Genomic DNA, 23101 nt, shown 5'->3' on the forward strand with positions numbered 1-23101 from the left:
TTGCCAGGGTATGCAGGCCCAGCGAGCGAAGCGTAGCCCTTGAGTCCTTTAGGCTATGCAGACACTTGTCCGTTTTGTCCAAAAACAGCATCTGTCCTTTGAAGGGGAGGTCCTGGATAGTCTGCTGGACCTCATAGGGAAGGCCTGAGACCTGGAGCCAGGCTCCCCGCCTCATGACCAGGCCTGTTGCCATGGAGCGTGAAGCCGAGTCCACTGCATCCCGGGCAGCCTGAAGGGAGGCTCGGGAGATGAGCTTTCCCTCTTCCACCAAGGCCGAAAACTCTGCCCTCGAATCCTGGGGAAGGAGCTCGGTAAACTTCGACATGGCTGAACATGTGTTATGACCATATCGGTTTACGACAGCCTATTGTTGGCTATTCGTAGTTGAAGGCCTGCCGTGGAGTACACCTTTCTACCAAAGAGGTCGAGCCTTTTGGCGTCCCTGTTCTTTGGCGTTGACCCTTGAAACCACTGACACTCCCTTTGGTTGGTCGCGTCTACCACCAGGGAGTCCAGGGAAGGGTGGGTGTACAAATGCTCATGCCCCTTAGAGGGCACAAAATAACGTCTCTCTGTTTTCTTGGCAGTAGGGGACAATGAGGCTGGCGTTTGCCATAAGGTGCGGGATGTGTCCTCTACGGTCTTGATCAACGGTATGGCCACCCTAGATGGTCCCGATGGAGCCAGGATGTCCACTACCAGATCTATGTCCACTTCAATTTCCTCAGCCTGGATTGCGAGGCTCTGAGCCGCTCACCTGAGCAGTTGCTGAAGAACCCTAGTGTCTTCCAGGGCCGGTGCCGTGGCCGTGCCCGCGACCGCCTCATCCGGGGAAGAAGAGGAGGAAATCACTTGAATTGGCCCGTCCTCCGGCGCTTCCAGCCCTTCGGGGTCCGGCAGCACACAGTACCGAGGTTGTGGGGCCAGTGCCGGTTCCAAATGCGGCACCGCGGCCGGTACCAGGGTCGCCAATGAATGGCTTGGCGTGTCTGGCGGCACCTGTTGAGCCCGAACCATGGTCGCCGCCAGTGCTGATGCCCGGCTAGGGGGTGCTGAACTTAGATGCGGCACACCTCTGCCCGGCGATGGTGCCGGTGAAGGAGGAGGCAACTGCGCCAGGGCCATCGATGCCGAGGCCGACCTGGAGCGAGGACCAAACGCCTGGCCCACCGACTGGTGGTAGGCCCAGGGGGTCCAAAACGGCCACTGGGAGGGCGGTTGCCATTGCTGCTGCCACTGTGTTGGGTACCGCTGGTGGCTCACCCCCAAAATCAACCTCCTGCTCCGCGACCGGCTGGAGCGGTAGGAGTCCGCCTCTGAGTCTGAGGTTTCTGAATAAGAGGACCTGTGGGGAGCGGCACCCGTCATCGCCGGAGAGCGGCGCGGAGGCGGGGAGCTGTGTCTCTGGTCCGGTGCCGCCCGGGTGGCGCAGGATGGAGAGGGAGGCGACAGCATGGCTGGCTTGCCCTTAGACTGTACTGGGGGACGAGCTATCGTCGGCAACTCCCTGCCACGATGCGGGGAGGCCGGTACCAGGAGTGTCAGCAGGTATGAGGCCGCCTCAAATGTCTCCGGAGTCGAGGGGGGACACACGTCTCCGCTAAGGCCCAGGGATGTTGGTCACTCCGGACTCGACCGCCCTCTCTCCGGTGCGGGAGTTGACAGAGCAGCCGGGGGCTGTAGCCCAGCCTGTCCACTTGTACTGGCGGACGGCATCGGCCTGTGGAGGTCCTGGTGGGGAGATCACTCCCTCACTGACCTCTTCTTCTTAGCGGGCACCGGGGAGAGTGAGCGGTGCTGCACTGAGGCCGACTTCTTATGACCCGACTCCCTCCGGTGCCGGGTTTTGGAGGATTTGGGCTAGGCCCTAAGTCCTGATGCCAGTGCTGAGGCACTCCACACCGACAACAACGTGCTGGGCACCACATCGGCTGGCTCCGGGTCCGAAGGTGGCCGCAAGGCAGCCTCCATCAGAAGAACTCTAAGTCTTTGTGCTCTGTCTTTGAGAGTTCTGGGACGGAAGCCCCTGCAAATAGTGCACTGGTCCCTTGGTGGCTCTCCCCGAGGCACCTCAAACAAGCAGAGTGCGGGTCACTCTTTGGCATGAACTTTCCACAGTCCTTGCAGAGTTTAAACCCGGGAGATCCGGGCATGTCCCAGCAGGGCGACAAGTAGGTGTTGACCCCCCCAACAGCAAAGAACTATGTACAACTAATCTAGATAGACTAACTAACTATATACACGAGTTTATGGACACTGCTAAACTTGCTATCAGCAAGCGAAGTTCCAGCTAGCCATCACCAGCGGTAAGAAGGAACTGAGGGGGTGGAGGGTTGGCGGGCCCCTTTATAGGGCACCATAGTGACGCCACTCCAGGGGGTGCCAGGGCTGACCCTACGGGCGCTGCTAGGGGAAAATCTTCCGGCTGGCATGCACGCAGCGCACGCACACCTACTTTGAATGGACATGAACAACCACTCAAAGAAGAACCACTAGTTACCCCTCTCCATTCTGAGAATTTACCATTTATTCCTACCCTTTGTTCCTGGTCTTTTAACCAGTTCTCAATCCATGAAAGGACCTTCCCTTTTATCCCATGACAACGTAATTTACGTAAGAGCCTTTGGTGAGGGACCTTGTCAAAGGCTTTCTGGAAATCTAAGTATACTATGTCCACTGGATCCCCCTTGTCCACATGTATGTTGGCCCCATCAAAGAACTCTAAGATTAGTAAGACACGATTTCCCTTTAGAAATTTGCCCAGCAATTTATGTTCTTCTAGATGTCTGACAATTTTATTATTTACTATTGTTTCAACTAATTTGCCAGGTACTGACGTTAGACTTACCGGTCTGTAACTGCCGGGATCACCTCTAGAGCCCTTAATATTGGTGTTACATTAGCTATCTTCCAATCATTGGGTACAGAAGCCAATTTAAAAGGACAGGTTACAAACCATAGTTAATAGTTCCGCAACTTCCATTTGAATTCTCTCAGAACTCTTGGTTGAATGCCATCCAGTCCCGGTGACTTGTTAATGTTAAGTTTATCAATTAATTCCAAAACCTCCTCTAGTGACACTTCAGTCTGTGACAGTTCCTCAGATTTGTCACCTACAAAAGCCGACTCAGGTTTGGGAATCTCCCTAACATCCTCAACCGCGAAGACTGAAGCAAAGAATCCATTGAGTTTCTCCACAATGACTTTATCATCTTTAAGTGCTCCTTTTGTATCTCAATCATCCAGGGGCCCCACTGGCTGTTTTGCAAGCTTCTTGCTTCTGATGTACTTAAAAACCGTTTTTTTTATTATCTTTTGAGTTTTTGGCTAGCCGTTCTTCAAACTCCTCTTTGGCTTTTCCTATTACATTTTTACACTTAATTTGGCAGTGTTTATGCTCCTTTCTATTTACCTCCCTTTTTATCTTTCACTGCTTCTTTTACATGGTTGTTAAGCCACGGTGGCTCTTTTTTAGTTCTTTTACTGTGTTTCTTAATTTGGGGTATACATTTAAGTTGGGCCTCTATTATGGCGTCTTTAAAAAGCGTCCATGCAGCTTGCAGGGATTTCACTTTAGTCACTGTACCTTTTAATTTCTGTTTAACTAACCCCCTCTTTTTGCATAGTTCCCCTTTTTGAAATTAAATGCCACAGTGATGGGCTGTTGAGATGTTCTTCCCACCACAGAGATGTTAAATGTTATTATATTATGGTCACTATTTCCAAGCTGTCCTGTTAGAGTTACCTCTTAGACCAGCTCCTGCGCTCCACTCAGGACTAAATCAAGAGTTGCCTCTCCCCTTGTGGGTTCCCGTACCAGCGGCTCCAAGAAGCAGTCATTTAAAGTATCGAGAAATTTTGCCTCTGCATTTCGTCCTGAGGTGACATGTTCCCAGTCAATTGAGGATAATTGAAATCCCCGACTATTATTGAGTTCTTAATTTTGATAGCCTCTCTAATTTCCCTTAGCATTTCATCATCACCATCACTTTCCTGGTCAGGTGGTCGATAATAGATCCCTAATGTTATATTCTTATTAGAGCATGAAATTACTATCCACAGAGATTCTATGGAACATGTGGATTCACTTACGATTTTTACTTCATTTGAATCTACATTTTCTTTCACATATAGTGCCACCCTCCCCCACCCGCACGACCTGTTCTGTCCTTCTGATATATTTTGTACCCCGGAACGATTGTGTCCCATTGATTGTCCTCAGTCCACCAGGTTTCTGTGATGCCTATTATATCAATATCCTCCTTTATCACAAGGCACTCTAGTTCACCCATCTTATTATTTAGACTTCTAGCATTAGTGTACAAGCACTTTAAAAACTTATCACGATTTGTCTGCCCTTTTCTGATGTGTCTGATTCTTTATGTGAATGTTTCTTGTCTGATCTGGCCCTTACATTATCCTCTTCCATCCTCTGCTTCTGCCTATAACCTAGAGAATCTCTATCAATAGACTCTCCTCTAAGATAAGTCTCCGTCTGATCCACGTGCTCCTCTACAGCAGTTGGCTTTCCCCCATCTCCTAGTTTAAAAGCTGCTCTGCAACCTTTTTAACGTTAAGTGCCAGCAGTCTGGTTCCCCCCATCCCAAAAGTTTCCCCAGTTCCAAATGAATCTAAACCCCTCCTCTCTGCACCATCGCCTCATCCACGCATTGAGACGCTGAAGCTCTGCCTGCCTACCTGGCCCTGCACGTGGAACTGGGAGCATTTCTGAGAATGCCATCCATAGAGGTCCTGGATTTCAGTCTCTTCCCTAGCAGCCTAAATTTGGCCTCCAGGACCCCAATCCCCATGCATTCCACAGCTCTTCCAGGATACCCCAACCCCCCTGCACCTCAACCTGCTTGTACCCCAGAGCTCTGTCAGTTCACCCCAACTGCACCTTCCAGCTCTGCAGTGCACCCCAACCCCCCCTGCAGGCCTCAGAGCTCTGCCAGTGCACCCCATCCCTCCTGCACTTCATAGAATCATAGAATATCAGGGTTGGAAGGGACCTCAGGAGGTCATCTAGTCCAACCCCCTGCTCAAAGCAGGATCAATCCCCAGACATATTTTTGCCCCAAATCCCTAAATGGCCCCCTCAAAGATTGAACTCCCAACCCTGGGTTTAGCAGGCCAATGCTCAAACCACTGAGCTATCCTTCCCCCCTGATAATGCCCATTGCTGGCAATGCTCCAGTACTCTCCATTAATGCACATACTTTCACTTTACCAACCCCACAGTGTGACAAAGTTCCTCCTCTACCTTGGTGGGTCCTGCGCTTATTGGCGGATTTGCTCGCCTCGCAGATTCACCCTGTGGGTCGGGAAACAGCCCAGAGACCTTCCTCTCTGGTAGAAGCCACAGTCTAGGTCAATTCCTCCTGTGTTTGATCAGGAGTTGGGAGGTCTGGGGGGAACCCAGGCCTGCCCTCTACTCCAGGTTCCAGCCCAGGGCCCTGTGGACTGCAGCTGTCTAGAGTGCCTCCTGGTACAGTTGCACAACAGCTACAACTCCCTGGGCTACTTCCCCCATGGCCTCCTCCCAACACCTTCTTTGTCCTCATCACCAGACCTTCCTCCTGATGTCTGATAACGGCTTGTACTTCTCAGTCCTCCAGCAGTACACCTACTCACTCTCAGCTTCTTGTATGCCTCTTGCTCCCAGTTCCTCGCACGCACTTCCTCTCCTCTGGCTCCCTGGCTCCCTCTGGCCGACTGGAGTGAGCCCTTTTATAGCATCAGAGGGGCCTTAATTAGAGTCAGGTACTTAACAGCCTCACGTGACTCTTAGCAGATTAATTGCAGTCAGGTGTTCTCGTTAGCCTGGAGCTGGTCACTCAGGGAACAGAAAACTGCTTATCCAGTGGCCAGTATATCTCCCTTCTACTACTCTGCTGTTCCCAACTGGCCTGGGTCTATCACATCACTGATTATTAAATTTTTATAAAACCATATAGACTGCACAACGTCACAATGGGATAATCACTGCCAATGTGACTATACGAAACTTGAGCTTGCGGATGAAGCGATTGAGATGACAGAGATCAAGGATTGGTCAAAACCTGCCTTTTTTCTTAGGTATCAGTTCCTTGAGACTCCAGGAGGATGTGTTCTTCTGCTTCCTGCTGTAATAAGGAATTCACCTCTTGGGTGAGAATGCTGTTGTGAGAGTGGTCCCTGAAGAGGAATTGGGGGGGCGGGGGGTTAGATGAGGTAGTGTGATGAATTTGATCATATAGCCATGGTAGATGACATGCAGCACCCATTTGTCCATTGTTATTGCACTCGAAGTTTGGAAAAAAATAGTGCTAAATGACCCCAAAGTGGGTAGCGGTCGTAAGGTGGTAGGCAAGGTAGTTGGCAGCTCTCTAGGTGGTAACAGAAATATGTCTTGGATGGAGGATGCAGCTTTGAGATGGAAGCCTGTAAAGGGGGTCCCAGAAGGCATGATCTCTGGGTTTTCTGTCACTTCCTTGGTGGCTCATAAGGTCTCTGAGGACAGAATTGGGGGGACCTGTAGCATTGAGTAGGTGGCTGTAATTTAAGCTTTGGGGCAGGAGTGTAGATGCCCAGAGAGTGACGGGTCACTCTGGAGTCCTTGAGGGTATGTGGGGAATTGTCTGTCTTTTAATTAAAGAGATGGGATTCATCAAAGGGAAGGTCTTTGATAGCGTTTTAACCTCCACAGGAAAACCAGAAGTGTGGAGCCAAAACTCCCTATGTATAATTATGGCCATAGCCATGGCCCTGGAAGAACTATCTGTTGTGTCCAGCCTCAACTGGAATGCTGTTCTGGCCACCAGCTTCCCTTCCTCAATAAACACCTGAAAACGAGTCTGGTCCTGCTGTGGGAGGCTATCAGCAAATTCCTCAATTTTGCTGTAATTCAGGAAGTTGCATTTGGCTAGTAAAGCCTGATCGTTCAAAATCTGGAACTGGAGACTGGATGAGGAAAAGATCTTACATCCCCAAAGGTCCAAACACTTGCCCTCGTTGTCAGATGTTATAGAACGAGGATGCTGTTGGCTGGCTTGTTCAGTCACTGCTTGCACAACCATGGAGTTGGGAGGAGTGGGGGGGAGAGAAAGAGGGTGCAAAGAGAGAAACTTGAACCCCTTAGCCAGGATGTACTTATGTCTTTCTGCCCCTTTGGGGGTAGGCATGCAGGTAGCCGGGGTGTGCCATAATGTTCTGGCAGGCTCAAGAATGGCATCATTAATAGTTGGTGCTTGTCACGGAGTTCCCAGGCAATGCTCTGGAACTGCTCCCCACAAAGCCAGTCAGGACTTTGGGGAGCCTCCTCTCCCTTGGAGCAGACTGTCTTCAGGGCAAGAAGCTCACACGGCTTCACCTTCCTGGGTCTGACCTTGGCGCATTCAGCATCCTTTGCCCCTCCGTGCACTTCCCACAACAAGTCTGCCCAGGTGGGGTCCCGGAGAAGCCAGAGGGTCCTGCACACACACCCCCACTTCGCAGTCAGATGTGACTCTTAGCCAACCAGTAAAACAGAGATTTATTAGATGACAGGAACATGGTCTAAAACAGAGCTTGTAGGTACAGAGAATGGGACCCCTCAGCCGGGTCCATTCTGGGGCCCAGCGAGCCAGACAACCCCATCTGCCCTCACTTCCCGTCCCCAGCCAGCTCCGAACTGAAACCCCCTCCAGCCCCTCCTTTCTGGCTTTTGTCTCTTTCCCGGGCCAGGAGGTCACCTGATCTCTTTGTTCCCCTTTAGCCATCCCCTTGCAGGGGGAAAGAGCCCCAGCCATTTGTTGCCAGGAGACAGAGTGTCAGCCATTTATGCACACTGGAGACTTAAGAAATGCATAGGGGAAACTGAGGCACCCACACAGTATTCAGAGGAAACATTAAGAACAGTCCCACTTCGTCACAGTGCTGAGGAGTGGAGGATATCCAGGAGTTTATGCTGGGTGTCTTGGATTTCCTCTAGGGGAATACAGAGTTCCCCTGTGACTCTGCGCAGTAGCTCTTGAGCTGTCTGAAGTCATCCGGAGGCAAAGGGGATGCTGTAGTCACTGCCTCATCTGGAGAAGAGGAGGGAAATCTCGCTGATTCCAGAAGCACCCTCAGAGTTAGGCTAAGGGATACCTCCTCCTCTAACAGTTCCGAGTGCCTGTTAGAAGGGGCCCTCAATGGGGAGGCAGATGAAAATTCCTTTGTGGATCAGGCTAGTTCTGAGGGAGGACATCGGGACCAGAGTCCACAGTATGGCCCGGAGGTCGGATCCAGGGGATGTTGAGGTGATCCCCATGGCATAGGGTACTGGTGGCTCCACGGGCGCCAAGACCGGGATGGCCTCCGTGAATGCATGTGCAGGTGGTACAATGCCAATAATCCCTCTCCAGTATTCAATTTGTTGGAGGATGAGAAGGCAGAATCCAGTTCCATTGGAAGTACCATTGGAGCCAGTGGAAGAGGGTAGATCATCTGTGTGGAAGGTGAGGGGACCCACACTGGGGGCGCATCACAAGGGGGAGAAATAGTCTCCCTAGAGGTAGATGGGTCTGAAAAATGGAGTGATCCCGGTTCTGCTAAAGCAAATATGTTAAGAGGGTCACACAGTTCCTGCTCTCCCTGGTGTCAGAGGTACCCTCTCTTTACTCAGTGCCTTGGATCCCGCATCTTATGGGACACCAGGGCTGTCGATACCAATGAACCAGCATTCAGAACCGCTGGATCCCCCTGCTTGTGGGGCTTCTTGTCATGTCAATCAGGTTCTGTGTGCACACATCTCCATGGCTCAAACTCATGGAAGGAGCGGTCACATTTTTTGCTTTTGAGGAAGACTTACTCCCATGCTTCCAAAGGATCAGTCAGGCTCACCCCAACATAGCATGAAAGGAGCAGTCTGGAAACATTAGAAGGAAGAAGGTGGATCACTATTTTGCATGATGATGGGCAGTATTGCATGTGGGGGAGGACTCCAAAGTCTGGATAATTGGGGGAAGCTACAAATAAGAATTCAAAATTCAACACTGAACCTTTGGAAGTTCTCCAGTTGTAGTCCAATACATTTAATATTTAGCCTAAATCAACTTTCAATTCTATCTCAAGGATGTTTTTTCAGGTAAACTGCCCATTATCAAAGACACATCTCAATTAAATCACCTTGAATGAAAGGCAAGGCCAATCCCAAAAGTGTGGTTTGATAACTTCCTATATGACATCACATTCAGAACATAAGCATGTTTCCAGTTCAAGCATTTACTAAATGTGAGTACTTCCTCTTCTACACTGTTCTCCCAATTAAAAATAAATAAATAAATTGGTGAACACACACAGCGAGTAGAATTGAATTCCATCTTACTGCAAGTCCTGATTATAGCTACAGAAACATGTGTAACTCTGTAAGAGTCAATTACCTTTTTGTCTAAGTTCTGTGCTTCAATCTCTAGACTGACAATTCTTGTGTCTTTAATCTCTTCTGCAGAAATCTGTGTCACAAGAATGTAAAGACAAATTAATTTCCAATGGAGCTTAGCAGACACTCAGGCATATGAAAGACACTTTGCTTCTGGTTGTAAATATGTTTTCTTGCGCACGCGCATACTCACACATGCATCAAGTAACACAATTTAACACTGCCAAAAAGCAGACAAACTTTGAAATTAATTTACACAAAGCTAATTAATTTAACCAGCTAAATTTAACGCTACATAAAGTGACAAGCTCATTCATTCTTTTAGGGATATACAAAAAGCAGTTACCGTAATGGTGCCTTTTCCTGCTGGCTTTCCTTTCTTCAACTCCAAAGGCCGAGTGAGTGTTTTACTGGAAACAATCTAAAGGCAAATGAAGGCATACTTAATTATGGAGTTATATCCAGAAAACATGGTAACTCTTGAAGAGTAAATTTCCCCAAATCACCTAAGTGATTAAGTCCCTAAGTTCCATTTTCAAAAGTAACCTATTCCCCTAGGAGCCTAAGCATCACTGAAAGTCAATGGGACTTATGCTCCTAAATCACTAAGGCTTTTTTTTTGCAATTTTTACTTATCCTAAAGCTATACATTCTGAGGCTACAGTATTCCAGCTCTGACATCCATTGACACTCCCTGAAATCTAATCCTTGCATTCCTTTCACCTCTAATTTTTGACTCCCAATGACACCTTGAGACACTGATATTTTACTGTAAGGATCTAAGAAATTCTAAAAATAGGAAGAGGCCATTCAACAAGCCAGGTCCTGTTTTAATAGATTTGAACCCCACTTTCCTACCCCTAGGCTGAACATCCAACCCTCTGCTCCAGAAATGGAGGAGTAGAAGGGGTCTCCAATACTCATTCAATCTCTGCTGCAATCACCTTCCCTTTCCACACAAAGGCAACTAAACACAGAGAAGTAGCACTGCTAGAGTTCTCCAGTTACCCCATACTCATTTGCTAGATCATATTCCATTATGTTTGATGCTTCTTCCATTTTGAGCAATTTATAATACACCATCTCTATTTTCTGAACTTAGAAGTTTTAAGAATTTTTGTTCCAGATATTTGTTTTCCAGGACACATTCTTGTGCGATCATCAGAAATGTATGATTTAATCAGGATGGAAAACATTGTTTCTCCCATTGATTTAAAAGGGACCTGCAAAAGATATGTAAAAATTAGGGCTGTCGATTAATCACAGTTAACTCACGCAATTAACGCAAAAAAATTAATCAAGATTAATCACAGTTTTAATTGCACTGTTAAACAATAGAATACCAATTTAAATTTATTAAATATTTTTGCATGTCTTTCTACATTTTCAAATATATTAATTTCTAATAAAGGACAGAATACAAAGTGCACAATGCTCACATTATTTTTATTACAAATATTTGTACTGTAAAAATGATAAACAAAAGAAACTGTAGTTTTCAATTCACCTCATACAAGTACTGTAGTGCAATCTCTATCATGAAAGTGTAACATACAAATGTAGATTTTTTTGATAAATAACTGCACTCAAAAACAAAACAATGTAAAACTTTAGAGCCTACAAGTCCACTCAGTCTTACTTCTTGTTCAACCAATCACTAAGAGAAACAAGTTACGGGAGATACTGCTGCCTGTTTCTTATTTACAATATCACTGGAAGTGGGAACAGGCATTCACATGGAACTTTTGGAGCCGGCGTTGCACAGTATTTACGTGCCAGATACGCTAAACATTCATATACCCCTTCATGCTTCAGGCACCATTCCAGAGGACATGCTTCCATGCTGATGGCACTTGTTAAACAAATGCATTAATTAAAATTTGTGACTGAACTCCTTGGGAGAGAATTGTATGTCCCCTACTTTGTTTTACCTGCATTCTGCCATATATTTTAATGTTATAGCAATCTCGGATGATGACCCAGCAGATGTTTGTTTTAAGAACACTTTCACAGCAGATTTGACAAAACGCAAAGAAGGTACCGATGTGAGATTTCTAAAAATAGCTACAGCACTCAACCCAAGGCTTAAGAATCTGAAGTGCTGTCCAAAATCTGAGCGGGACAGGGTGTGGCGCATGCTTTCAGAAGTCTTAAAAGAGCAACACTCCGATGTGGAAACTACAGAACCTGAACCCAAAAAGGAAAATCAACACACTGCTGGTGGCATCTGACTCAGATGATGAAAATGAACATGCGTCAGTCCGCTCTGCTTTGGATCGTTACCAAGTGGAACCCTGTCATCAGCATGGATGCATGTCCACTGGAATGGTGGTTGAAGCATAAAGGGACATGTGCATCTGGCACGTAAATATCTTGTGACACCGGGTACAACAGTGCCATACAAATTCCTGTTCTTACTTTCAGGTGACATTGTAAACAAGAAGCGGGCAGCATTATCTCCTGCAAATTGTAACCAAACTTGTTTGTCTGAGTGATTGGCTGAAGTAGGACTGAGTGGACGTGTAGGCTCTAAAGTTTTACATGGTTTTATTTTTGAATGCAATTATTTTTTGTATATAATTCTACATTTGTAAGTTCAACTTTCATAATAAAGAAATTGCACTATAGTACTTGTGTTAGAAGAATTGAAAAATACTATTTATTTTGTTTTTTTACAGTGCAAATATTTGTAATAAAAATAAACATAAAGTGAGCACTGTACACTGTATTCTGTGTTGTAATTGAAATCAATATATTTGAAAATTTAAAAAGCATCCAAAAATATTAAATAAATGGTATTCAATATTTTTTAAACAGTGCAATTAATCGTGATTCATTTTTTTAATCGCTTTACAGCCTTATTAAAAATATTGGACTTGTGACCTTTATTTTTCATAGAATCATAGAATTCAAGATCAGAAGGGACCATTATGATCATCTAGTCTGACCTCCTGCAAGATGCAGGCCACATAAGCCGATCCACCCACTCCTTAGCAAGTGACCCCTGCCCCATGCTTCGGAGGAAGGCGAAAAACCTCCAGGGCCATTGCCAATCTTCCCTGGAGGAAAATTCCTTCCCGACCCCAAATATGGCGGTCAGCTGAACCCCGAGCATGCGGGCAAGACTCTCCAGCCAAACCCTCTGGAAAAGGTTATATCATACCAGGCACATAATTGACCTATTGACTAAGCCCGTTATCCTATCATACCATCCCCTCCATAAACTTATCTAGCTTAATCTTAAAGTCATGGAGGTCCTTCGCCCCCACTGTTTCCCTCGGTAGACTGTTCCAGTATTGCACTCCCCTGATGGTTAGAAACCTTCGTCTAATTTCAAGCCTGAATTTCCTGACTGACAGTTTATATCCGTTCGTCCTCGTGTCCACATTAGCACTGAGCTGAAATAATTCTTCTCCTTCCTGGTATTTATCCCTCTGATATATTTAAAGAGTGTAATCATATCTCCTCTTATCCTTCTTTTGGTTAAGGAAAACAAACCGAGCTCCTCAAGTCTCCTTTCATACGAAAGGCCTTCCATTCCTCGGATCATTCTAGTGGCCCTTCTTTGTACCTGTTCTAGTTTGAATTCATCCTTCTTAAACATGGGAGACCAAAACTGCACACAATACTCCAAATGAGGTCTCACCAACGCCTTATATAACGGGACTAGCACCTCCTTATCCCTACTAGAAATACCTCGCCTAATGCAACCCAAGACCGCATTAGCTTTTTAACGCCACATCACATTGCCTACTCATAGTCATCTTGCGATCAACCAGGACTCCTAGGTCCTTCTCCTCCTCCGTTACTTCCAACTGGCGCGTCCCAGCTTATAACTAAAGTTCTTGTTAGACATCCCTAAATGCATAACCTTACACTTCTCACTATTGAATTTCATCTTGTTACTAATACTCCAGTTTACAAGGTCATCTAAATCTCCCTGGAGAATATCCCGATCCTCTTCCGAATTGACAATACCCCCCAACTTGGTGTCATCCAAACTTTATCAGCCCACTCCTACTCTTGGTTCCCAGGTCAGCAATAAATAGATTGAATAAAATCGGACCCAAAACCGAGCCTTGAGGAACTCCACTGGTAACCCCCCTCCAACCGGACAGTTCCCCTTTCAATACTACCCTCTGCAGTCTCCCCTTTAACCAGCTCCTTATCCACCTCTGGATTTTCATTTCGATCCCCATCTTTTCCAATTTAACCAGTAATTCTTCATGCGGTACCGTATCAAACGCCTTACTGAAATCCAGATATATGAGATCCACCGCATTTCCCTTGTCTAAAAAATCTGTTACTCTCTCAAAGAAGGAGATCAAGTTGGTTTGGCACGATCTACCTTTCGTAAATCCATGCTGTAATCTATCCCAGTTGCCATCGCCTCATGCTCCGGAACCACTCTCTCTTTTAAGATTTTTCCATGACTTTGCATACTACAGATGTTAGACTAACAGGCCTATAATTCCCGGGTCACTTTTTTCCCCTTCTTGAATATAGGAACTACATTAGCTAATCTCCAGTCAGTCGGTACAATCCCGAATTTAGGGATTTATTAAAGATTATCGCTAACGGGCTAGCAATATCCCTCGCCAATTCCCTTAATATTCTAGGATGAAGATTATCCGGGCCCCCCGATTTACTTCCGTTAAGCTGTTCAAGTTTGGCTTCTACCTCAGATACCGTAATGTCTACCCCCATATCTTCATTCCCATCGGTCCCTCTATCACTATTCCTTAGCCCTTCATTAGCCTCATTAAAGACCGAGGCAAAGTATTCGTTCAGATATTGTGCCATTCCAAGATTATCCCTAATCTCCACTCCATTTAAAGTTTTAAGCGGTCCCACTTCTTCTTTCTTGGTTTTCTTCCTATTTATATGGCTAAAAAACCGTTTGCTATTGGTTTTAATCCCCTTCGCTAGGTCCATCTCCACTCGTCGCTTTGCCTTTCTCACAGCTTCCCTGCACCCTCTGACCTCAATAAGGTAGGTTTCCTTGCTGATCCCTCCCATTTTCCACTCCTGGTACGCTTTCTGCTTTTTCTTAATTACCCCTCTAAGACGCTTGCTCATCCAGCTCGGTCTAAAACTGCTACCTACGAGCCGTTTCCCCCTTCTCGGGATACATGCCTCTGACAACTCCTGCAACTTCAACTTGAAGTAGCCCCAGGCGTCATCTGCCCTTAGATCCCTAAATATGTTAGCCCAGTCCACTTCCCTAACTAGTCGCCTTAATTTAGTAAAATTAGCCCTTTTGAAATCATACACCCTAGTCTCAGATGCACTATTGATTATCCTCCCATTTATTTGGAAACGAATTAGCTCATGATCACTCGAGCCAAGGTTGTCCCCTACAACAATGTCCTCAACAAGGTCCTCGTTACTCACCAAAATCAAATCTAAAATGGCATCCCCCCTCGTCGGTTCAGCAACCACTTGATGAAGGAATTCATTAGCTATCACGTCTAGGAAAAGCTGAGCCCTATTATTATTACTAGCATTTGTTTCCCAATCTATATCCGGGAAGTTAAAGTCCCCCATGATCAAGCAGTTCCTATTAGTGTTTACCTCCTTAAAAACATTAAAGAGCTCTCTATCCATCTCTAAGCTAGATCCTGGCGGTCTATAGCACACCCCAATCACTATCCTGGATGAGGCTCTGGTAGTTTTCTTCCCCAATGTGACCATTGCCCAAACAGACTCTGTATTGTCCATTGCAGCGCTAGTTATCTCATTACATTTTACCTCATTATTGATATACAGTGCTACTCCCCCACCTTTACCTTTGCATCGGTCTTTCCTAAACAGCACATACCCTTCCATACCTGTACTTTTTGCTTTATTATAACAAAGAAAGCCTGAAAGAAGTTGTTTGTTTGGGGTTTTAAGATTTTTTTCTGCTTATTCTGTACCTAAGAAAAAAAATAGGAGTATCTTATCCCCTGGTTTTGCTAGAGGACATGTTGGGGGTCACAGCACATGTACACTGTTAGCTCTCACACTTTAATGGAAAGAGCAGGAAAGTTTGGATTTTTAATTAAAGAGCTCCTCTCTTCAAAGTGTTAATCACTGAAGCTAAACAGGTGTTAAAAAAATTAAAAAATAGTTTTTCCACAGTCTGACTTAAAATCTCATCTCCTCTTCAGATGCAATAATTTCACTAGTTTTCCAGTCAGACAGAACATGAATTTCTAATTTAAAAAAATGCAGAAGACTATACTATAACAACTTTAAAACTTTACTTAGGCAAAAGCCCAGCTTCCAGCATACCCCCTTCCATGGTTGGTCATCTTTAAACAAGTCACAAAATGTAAAATATTCTCTGCCAGCAGAGAGAGTTAAGACAATTATTGCAATTAAAATGTGCATTGAAACTCATGTACTGTACATATGAAAATACATAACTAAGCATCTCAGGCTACGTCTATCCTTAAAACACCATAGCTGAGGCCATGCCCCAATCAGGCCACAGCTGGCCCTATAAAAGGGCTGTGAGCCAGGAGCTCGCACACAGAGTCTCTCTCTAGCTGTGGAGATAGTCAGGCCTGGCTGCTTGGGAGCACAGCAGGGTACCTAGAGTGGAGCAGGGCTGGGGAAAGGCCAAAGGAGCTGGGGAGCTTCAGGCTGGAAAATCCCTGCCTGCAAGCCTTGGTAAAGGCTGGGAAGGGTACTGGGTTGCAGAGGTGCAGCCCAGGGATAAGCAAAAGCAGCAGGTCCAAACCCCCCTTGCCAATGATGAGTGGATTACAGACTGCAGTCTGCCCCAGTGAGCGGGGCTAGGCAGTGACTGGCAGTAGCCACTGAGGCAAGGTAGGTTGGGGGTTCCCCTGGGAGGGGAGACCCAAAGTGTGAGGACACTGCCATGGGGCAGCACCCCAGGGCAAAAGGGGCACCGGGGTCCGGGAGGGACATGGGGGCCAGCAACAGGCGAGATGCTCATGAGAAGGGTTCCTGAAGAGCGATGGGGAAGGGGGCTGGGAGAGAGGGAAGGAGCAGAATTGGAGAGAATATCCCATTTCCACCATGCAAAGGACCCAGCTATCTGAATCTGTGCCCAAGCATGATAGAAGTGGAACGGACAGTTGAGAAAATGGGGAGAAGGATCCGGAGTGTGTCAAACTGATGAATGAAATTGTTTTTAATTGTTCACTTTATTAATGTAACTTCATAAGTTTTATTTCATAAAACTGGTTACCCCAATAACTGGCTAATTGACGATAAAAATGCTTGTTAAGAGCTATAGCTGTTCAGTCAGCTGCCTTTGTAAGTTTCACTATCAGTCCAATTCCTACTTAAATCACTGAGACTTGCACTGTTTTAGTATTGTAACTTCTGTTCACCATTTATTACACGTGCCTACATTGTAAAAGACGGTTACTCACCGTTGTAACTGTTGTTCTTGGAGATGTGTTGCTCCTATCCATTCCAGTTAGGTGTGTGCGCGCCGCGTGCACGGCTCTTCGGAAGATTTTTATCCTAGCAACTCCGGCGGGTCGGCTGGGCGCCCCCTGGAGTGGCGCCGCTATAGCGCTAGATATATACCCCAGCCGACCCGTCCGCTCCTCAGTTCCTTCTTGCCAGCTACTCCGACAGTGGGGAAGGAGGGCGGGTCTGGAATGGATAGGAGCAACACATCTCGAAGAACAGTTACACCAGTGAGTAACCGTCTTTTCTTCTTCGAGTGATTGCTCCTATGCATTCCAGTTAGGTGATTCCCAAGCCTTACCTAGGCGGTGGGGTCGGAGTGAGACGTGGCAGAGTGCAAGACTGCTGAGCCGAAGGCTGCATCGTCTCTAGATTGTTGCACCAACACGTAGTGGGAAGCGAAGGTGTGGACAGAAGACCAGGTGGCCGCTCTACAAATGTCCTGGATGGGGACATGGGCCAGGAAGGCGGCAGACGAGGCTTGCGCTCTCGTAGAGTGAGCGGTGAGGCGGCTAGCTGGCACTCGAGCAAGCTCGTAACATGTCCGGATACATGATGTTACCCAGGAGGAAATCCTCTGAGAGGAGACCGGCTTGCCTTTCATGAGATCAGCAACCGCTACGAATAGCTGGGGCGAACGCCGGAAGGGTTTCGTTCGCTCTATGTAAAATGCGAGGGCCCTGCGGACGTCAAGGGTGTGAAGCTGTTGTTCCCGACTTGAGGCGTGCAGCTTCGGGAAAAAGACCAGGAGGAAAATGTCCTGGTTCAAATGGAAGGCCAACACCACCTTAGGGAGGAAGGCCGGGTGTGGGCGAAGCTGCACTTTGTCTCCATGGAAGATGATATATGGTGGACCAGCCATTAGGGCACGAAGCTCGGAAACTCGTCTCGCTGAAGTTATAGCGACGAGAAAAGCCGTTTTCCATGACAGATAGAGCAGGGAACACGTGGCCAAGGGCTCGAAGGGGGCTCCCATAAGCTTGGCTAGAACTAGGTTCAAATCCCAGGACGGGGTAGGACGCCGTATCGGCGGGTACAGGCGACCTAGACCCTTAAGGAAGCAGGAAACCATCTGATTGGAAAAGAGGGACCGTTCTCCTACGGCCGGTCGAAAGGCGGACATGGCCGCTAGGTGTACTTTCAAGGAGGAGACCGCGAGTCCTTGCTCCTTAAGGGACCAGAGGTAGTCCAGGATCATAGGAATAGGGACCACGAAAGGATTGAGGCCTCTCTGATCGCACCAGAGTGCGAAACGCTTCCATTTCGCGAGGTAGGTTGAGCGAGTGGAAGGCTTCCTGCTTTGCATCAGGACTTGCTGCACCGCAGCCGAACAATCACGCTCCGCACAGGTCAGCCACGTAGGTACCAAGCTGTAAGATGGAGGGACTGCAGGTCCGGGTGGCAGAGCCTGCCGAAGTCCTGCGTTATCAGGTCCAGCCATAATGGGAGGGGAATGGGATCCCGTACGGAGAGCTTGAGCAGCAGGGTGTACCAGTGCTGTCTCGGCCAGGCCAGAGCGATGAGTATGAGGCAGGCCCTGTCCCTCCGGAGCTTGAGTAGCACGCGGAGCACGAGGGGAAACGGAGGGAAAGCATATAACAGGTGACCCGTCCAGGGGCGCAGGAATGCGTCCGATAGGGAGCCGTGGGAGCGACCCTGGTAAGAACAGAACTGGTGGCATTTCCTGTTCTCTTTGGAGGCAAACAGGTCTATCAGGGGAAACCCCCACCTTTGGAAAATTGTGTACACCACATCGGGACGAAGGGACCATTCGTGGGAGAGGAATAACCTGCTGAGATGGTCGGCCAGCATGTTCTGCACTCCTGGAAGAAACGACGCTACCAGGTGAATAGAGTGGGTTATGCAGAAGTCCCAAAGGAGCATCGCTTCCGTGCAAAGCAGGGAGGAGCAAGCCCCGCCCTGTCTGTTGACGTAAAACATCGCCGTCATGTTGTCCGTGAAAACAGCCACACAGCGCCCTTGGAGATGGGCGTGGAAGGTTTGACACGCCAAGTGGATCGCCCACAGCTCCCTGACATTGATATGGAGGGAGAGCTCTCGAGGCGACCAGAGACCCTGGGTGTGTAGGTCGCCGAGGTGTGCCCCCCACCCCAATGCCGAGGCATCCATGGTCAGGGTGACCGACGGGCAAGGAGGGTGGAATGGGACTCCGGTACACACGACCTCCGGTCTAGCCACCAGTTGAGCAAATCAAGGGTCGGTTTCATGACTGTGACTACCATGTCTATGGAGTCGCGGTGCGGGCGGTACACCGACGCAAGCCAAGTTTGAAATGTGCGAAGACGCAGCCTCGCGTACATGGCCATGAACGTGCATGACGCCATGTGGCCCAGGAGTCGGAGGCAGGACCGCACCGTTGTTGTGGGAAAGGATTGTAGGTCCCGGACGAAGGAAACCATAGTCTGGTGCCGAGGTCGAGGGGGGCAGGCCCTGGCCAAATTAGAATCCAGTACCGCTCCGATGAACTCCACCCTCTGTGATGGAGCTAAAGCGGACTTCTCGGCGTTTATCATAAGTCCTAGGCGCTGAAACAGGGCTAGGATCTCGGCCAGTTGACTTGCTACCAGTTGGCGGGATGGTCCGCGGACCAGCCAGTTGTCTAGATACGGGTACACATGTATGCGACGACGGCGGAGGGCTGCGGCAACCACTGCACTTGGTGAAGACCCTCGGCGCGGTGGAGAGGCCGAAGGGTAGCACCGTAAACTGGTAGTGCATGTTGTTGACGACGAAACGCAGGTAGCGTCGATGAGGAGGGTAAATCGCGATATGGAAATACGCGTCCTTCATGTCGAGGGGAGCAAACCAGTCTCCCGGATCCAGGGAAGGAATAATGGTCCCCAGGGTTACCATGCGAAACTTGAGCTTGAGTAGGTATCTGTTGAGCTCTCGGAGGTCTAGTATAGGTCGTAGACCTCCCTTCGCCTTGGGGATTAGGAAATATCGGGAATAAAATCCCCTGCCTCGCATGCCATTCGGCACCTCCTCTATGGCACCCAAACTCAACACAGTCTCGACCTCTTGCAAGAGGAATTGCTCGTGAGAGGGGTCCCTGAAGAGGGACGGGGAGGGTGGGTGGGAGGGAGGGGGCGAAACAAACTGAAGGCGGTAACCATACTCCACCGTGCGAAGTATCCAGTTGTCCATTGTTATCTGGGACCACGCCAGGAGGAAGTGGGAAAGACGGTCTAAAAATAACGGGGAAGGATCCGGTGAATACACTGATGGGCCGTCCTCGGGCATCCCATCAAAAGGCTTGCTTAGGCCCCTGAGGGGGCTTGGAGGGCGCTTGGGACTGATTACCCCGGTTGCCCGACGGTCTACGGCGGTTCACCCTGCCTCTGCGGCTATTATCAGGCCGTGGCCTGACCTGATTAAACTGGCGGTACGGCTGCTGCCGGAAGGACCTCCGCTGGGTAGCCGGCGTGTGCATGCCCAGGGTGCAGATGGCGACTCGGCCATCTTTGAGAGTCTGAAGCCTCGAGTCCGTTTTCTCAGAGAAGAGGCCCTTGGTGTCGAATGGTAGGTCCTGAATAGTGTGCTGGACCTCGGGCGGCAAGGTGGAGGCCTGCAGCCAGGAGATTCTCCTCATGGTCACTCCCGAGGCCAGAGTTCTGGCTCCTGAGTCTGCTGAGTCCAGAGAGGCCTGGAGGGATGACCGGGAGGCTTTCTTGCCCTCTTCAATAAGGGCTGAGAATTCAGGTCGGGAGTCTGTTGGTACCAGCTCCGTAAACTTTGAGAGTGACACCAAGGTATCGTAAGTGTAGCGACCGAGGAGAGCCAGTTGATTGGCAATCCTTAGCTGGAGGCCACCGGCCGAATAGACCTTCCGGCCCAACAGATCCATCCTTCACGCTTCTTTTGATTTTGGCGCTGGAGCTGGTTGCCCATGCCACGCCCGGTCATTAACGGACTGCACTACTAAGGAGTCCGGAGCTGGGTGCGTGTATAAATACTCATACCCGTTGGGTGGAACTGAGTATTTCCTTTCCACCCCTCGAGCGGTGGGAGGGATGGAAGCTGATGACTGCCACACCGTATTGGCATTTCTTTGTATGGTCCGAATGAAGGGCAAGGCCACCTGCAGCGGGGCCTCAGCTCCAATTATGCTGGTCCCGGGTCATCGTCCTCAGCAACCTCCTCGACCGGGAGCTTAATGTTCTGGGTCACCCGTCGAAGCAGGTCCTGGTGGGCCCGCAGATCAATCGGTGGAGGGCCCGATGCCGATGCCCCGCCACCGCCTCATCTGGTGAGGAAGACGATGACAGGCCCTGGGTCAGGGCTTCCAGTGGGGGCTCTTCCATGCGCTGCGAGGCCTCCGCGTCTGTGGGATGCTCTCCCACTACAGGTGGCGGCGGTTCCTCCACCAACGGTGATGGAGGAGGTCTGCTGACCGTGGCTACCGGCGCCCTGTGGTCGGAAGTCCTGGGCCGCTGAGTGAAGGGGACCCCTTGAGTCTCGTGATAGGCCCAGGGGGTCCAGAAGCCCCATTGTTGGGGGCCGTGGTCCTGCCCTTGGGGGTCGGCGCGTAGATCGCCCACACTGCCCGCTTGGGAGGAGACTGAAGGCTGGCGGGAAGGCCACGGGGGGGCAGAGGCACTGTGGGACTGTGCCGTCGATGCCGCCGGTCTGTCCCTGGCCGGTGCTGGGGAACGGTGCCGGTCGTCGCGGTGCCGGGAGCGAAAACGGGACCATCGACCGTGCCGGTGCCGGGAGGTCGACCGAGATCTCGACTGACGTCGGTGGGAGTGGCTGCGAGATGATCGGTACCGCTCCCGGACCTTCGTCGGTACCGACGGTCGGGTGACCGGGACCGGGATCGTCTCCGGGAGTGCGACCGGTACCGCGATGTGGAGCGGTACCGGGATTGTGACCGGTGCCGGGATCTGGATCGGCGAGAAGGCGAACGTCTCCGGGATCGGGACCGGGACCTGGAATGCCTTCTATCCCGTCTGTCAGGGGAAGGAGGCCTCATGATGGCCGGTTTGCCCACTGACTTCACAGCCCGCACCGGCGGTGCCGGGGGTTGGAGACACGGTGGCTCTGTGAGCTCTATCAGCTCTCTCGCCGTGGAGAAAGTTTCGGGCGTCGACGGGAGAGGCAGCTCGACCACGGCTTGCACCGGGGAGCAGGGCGGTACCGGACTCAACGGCTCTTGCGGTGCCGTGCACAGTACCGTCAACTCCGGTTTGTGCACCACCACAGTCGGTGCCGGGGGTGCCGGCGGTGGCTGCGTGAGCGGTCCCGGTGCAGGAGGCTTGGAGGCCGTCTGCACCGTCTTACGCTTCCTCACAGGAGAGAGGGAACGGTGCCGGGACGCCGGTGCCGGTTGTTGTTTTTTCAAAGTCTCGGTACCGGACTGGCTCGGGACCGCTGGTGCGCTCTGCACCGAACAGGACTGCTGAGCTGCTGGTGCCGGCACCGTAGGGCTAAGTGCCAACTCCATCAAGAGCTGCTTTAACCTAAAGTCTCTCTCTTTCTTTGTCCTCGGCTTAAATGACTTGCAAATAGGGCACTTATCTGCACGATGGGACTCTCCTAAGCAGCGCAGGCAGGAGTTGTGAGGGTCTCCAATCGGCATGGGCCGCTTGCAAGCCGAACAGGGCTTAAACCCCGGTGACTTGGGCATGAGCCCGCACCGGTTCGGGAAAAGAGGGGCTAAGCCCCCCCGATTCCCCTTAATCCACTAACGAACTAACTAAACTAACTAACTATATACACTAAATACAACAAGAACCAGAGATAAGCTAGGGATGTGGAGGTCAAAGGAGCACTCTACTGTTCCAACGGCTGTCACGGGCGGTAAGAAGGAACTGAGGAGTGGACGGGTCGGCTGGGGTATATATCTAGCGCTATAGTGGCGCCACTCCAGGGGGCGCCCAGCCGACCCGCCGGAGTTGCTAGGGTAAAAATCTTCCAAAGAGCCGTGCACGCAGCGCGCGCACACCTAACTGGAATGCATAGGAGCAATCACTCGAAGAAGAACTTCTGTTCACTGTTTGCCATATTGTAATTCAAACCCCATTTTAAAACGCTCACTCCATTTTGATACCTCCAATCTTCATTTTTGCAAATCCTGCTGTACTCTTATTAGTTTAGTTTAGATGTGTGACTGAGGTATGTATGGATGATGGAATCAACCTCCAGCCCTAGCTTGTCCTGATGAAATAGAGTTCAAACTCCACCGGCTGAAGATGCAGACAAGAGCCCTAACAAAGTAAGAAGAGTCTACCCTAAAAAGAAAAAGGTACAATAGAAGGAAGATCA

At 49.4% G+C, this 23101-nt stretch overlaps 1 protein-coding gene across 5 annotated transcripts in view; it reads right to left on the bottom strand.

Moving 5' to 3' along the window:
• The window catches only part of CPNE1 (copine 1), a 97839-nt gene that overhangs the window by 21932 nt on the left and 52806 nt on the right, over nucleotides 1-23101 (bottom strand). For all 5 annotated transcript variants that reach the window (XM_039499423.1, XM_039499425.1, XM_039499424.1 and 2 more), the window contains 2 exons: nucleotides 9729-9803; nucleotides 9384-9455 (listed from right to left, as the gene is read on the bottom strand). In XM_039499423.1, coding sequence (XP_039355357.1) covers nucleotides 9384-9455; nucleotides 9729-9803 — 147 coding nt within the window. The remainder of the gene's footprint in view (nucleotides 1-9383; nucleotides 9456-9728; nucleotides 9804-23101) is intronic.

The sequence above is a fragment of the Mauremys reevesii genome, linkage group 13 (assembly GCF_016161935.1).
Source record: "Mauremys reevesii isolate NIE-2019 linkage group 13, ASM1616193v1, whole genome shotgun sequence".
In the NCBI taxonomy this organism is placed as follows: Eukaryota; Metazoa; Chordata; order Testudines; family Geoemydidae; genus Mauremys; species Mauremys reevesii.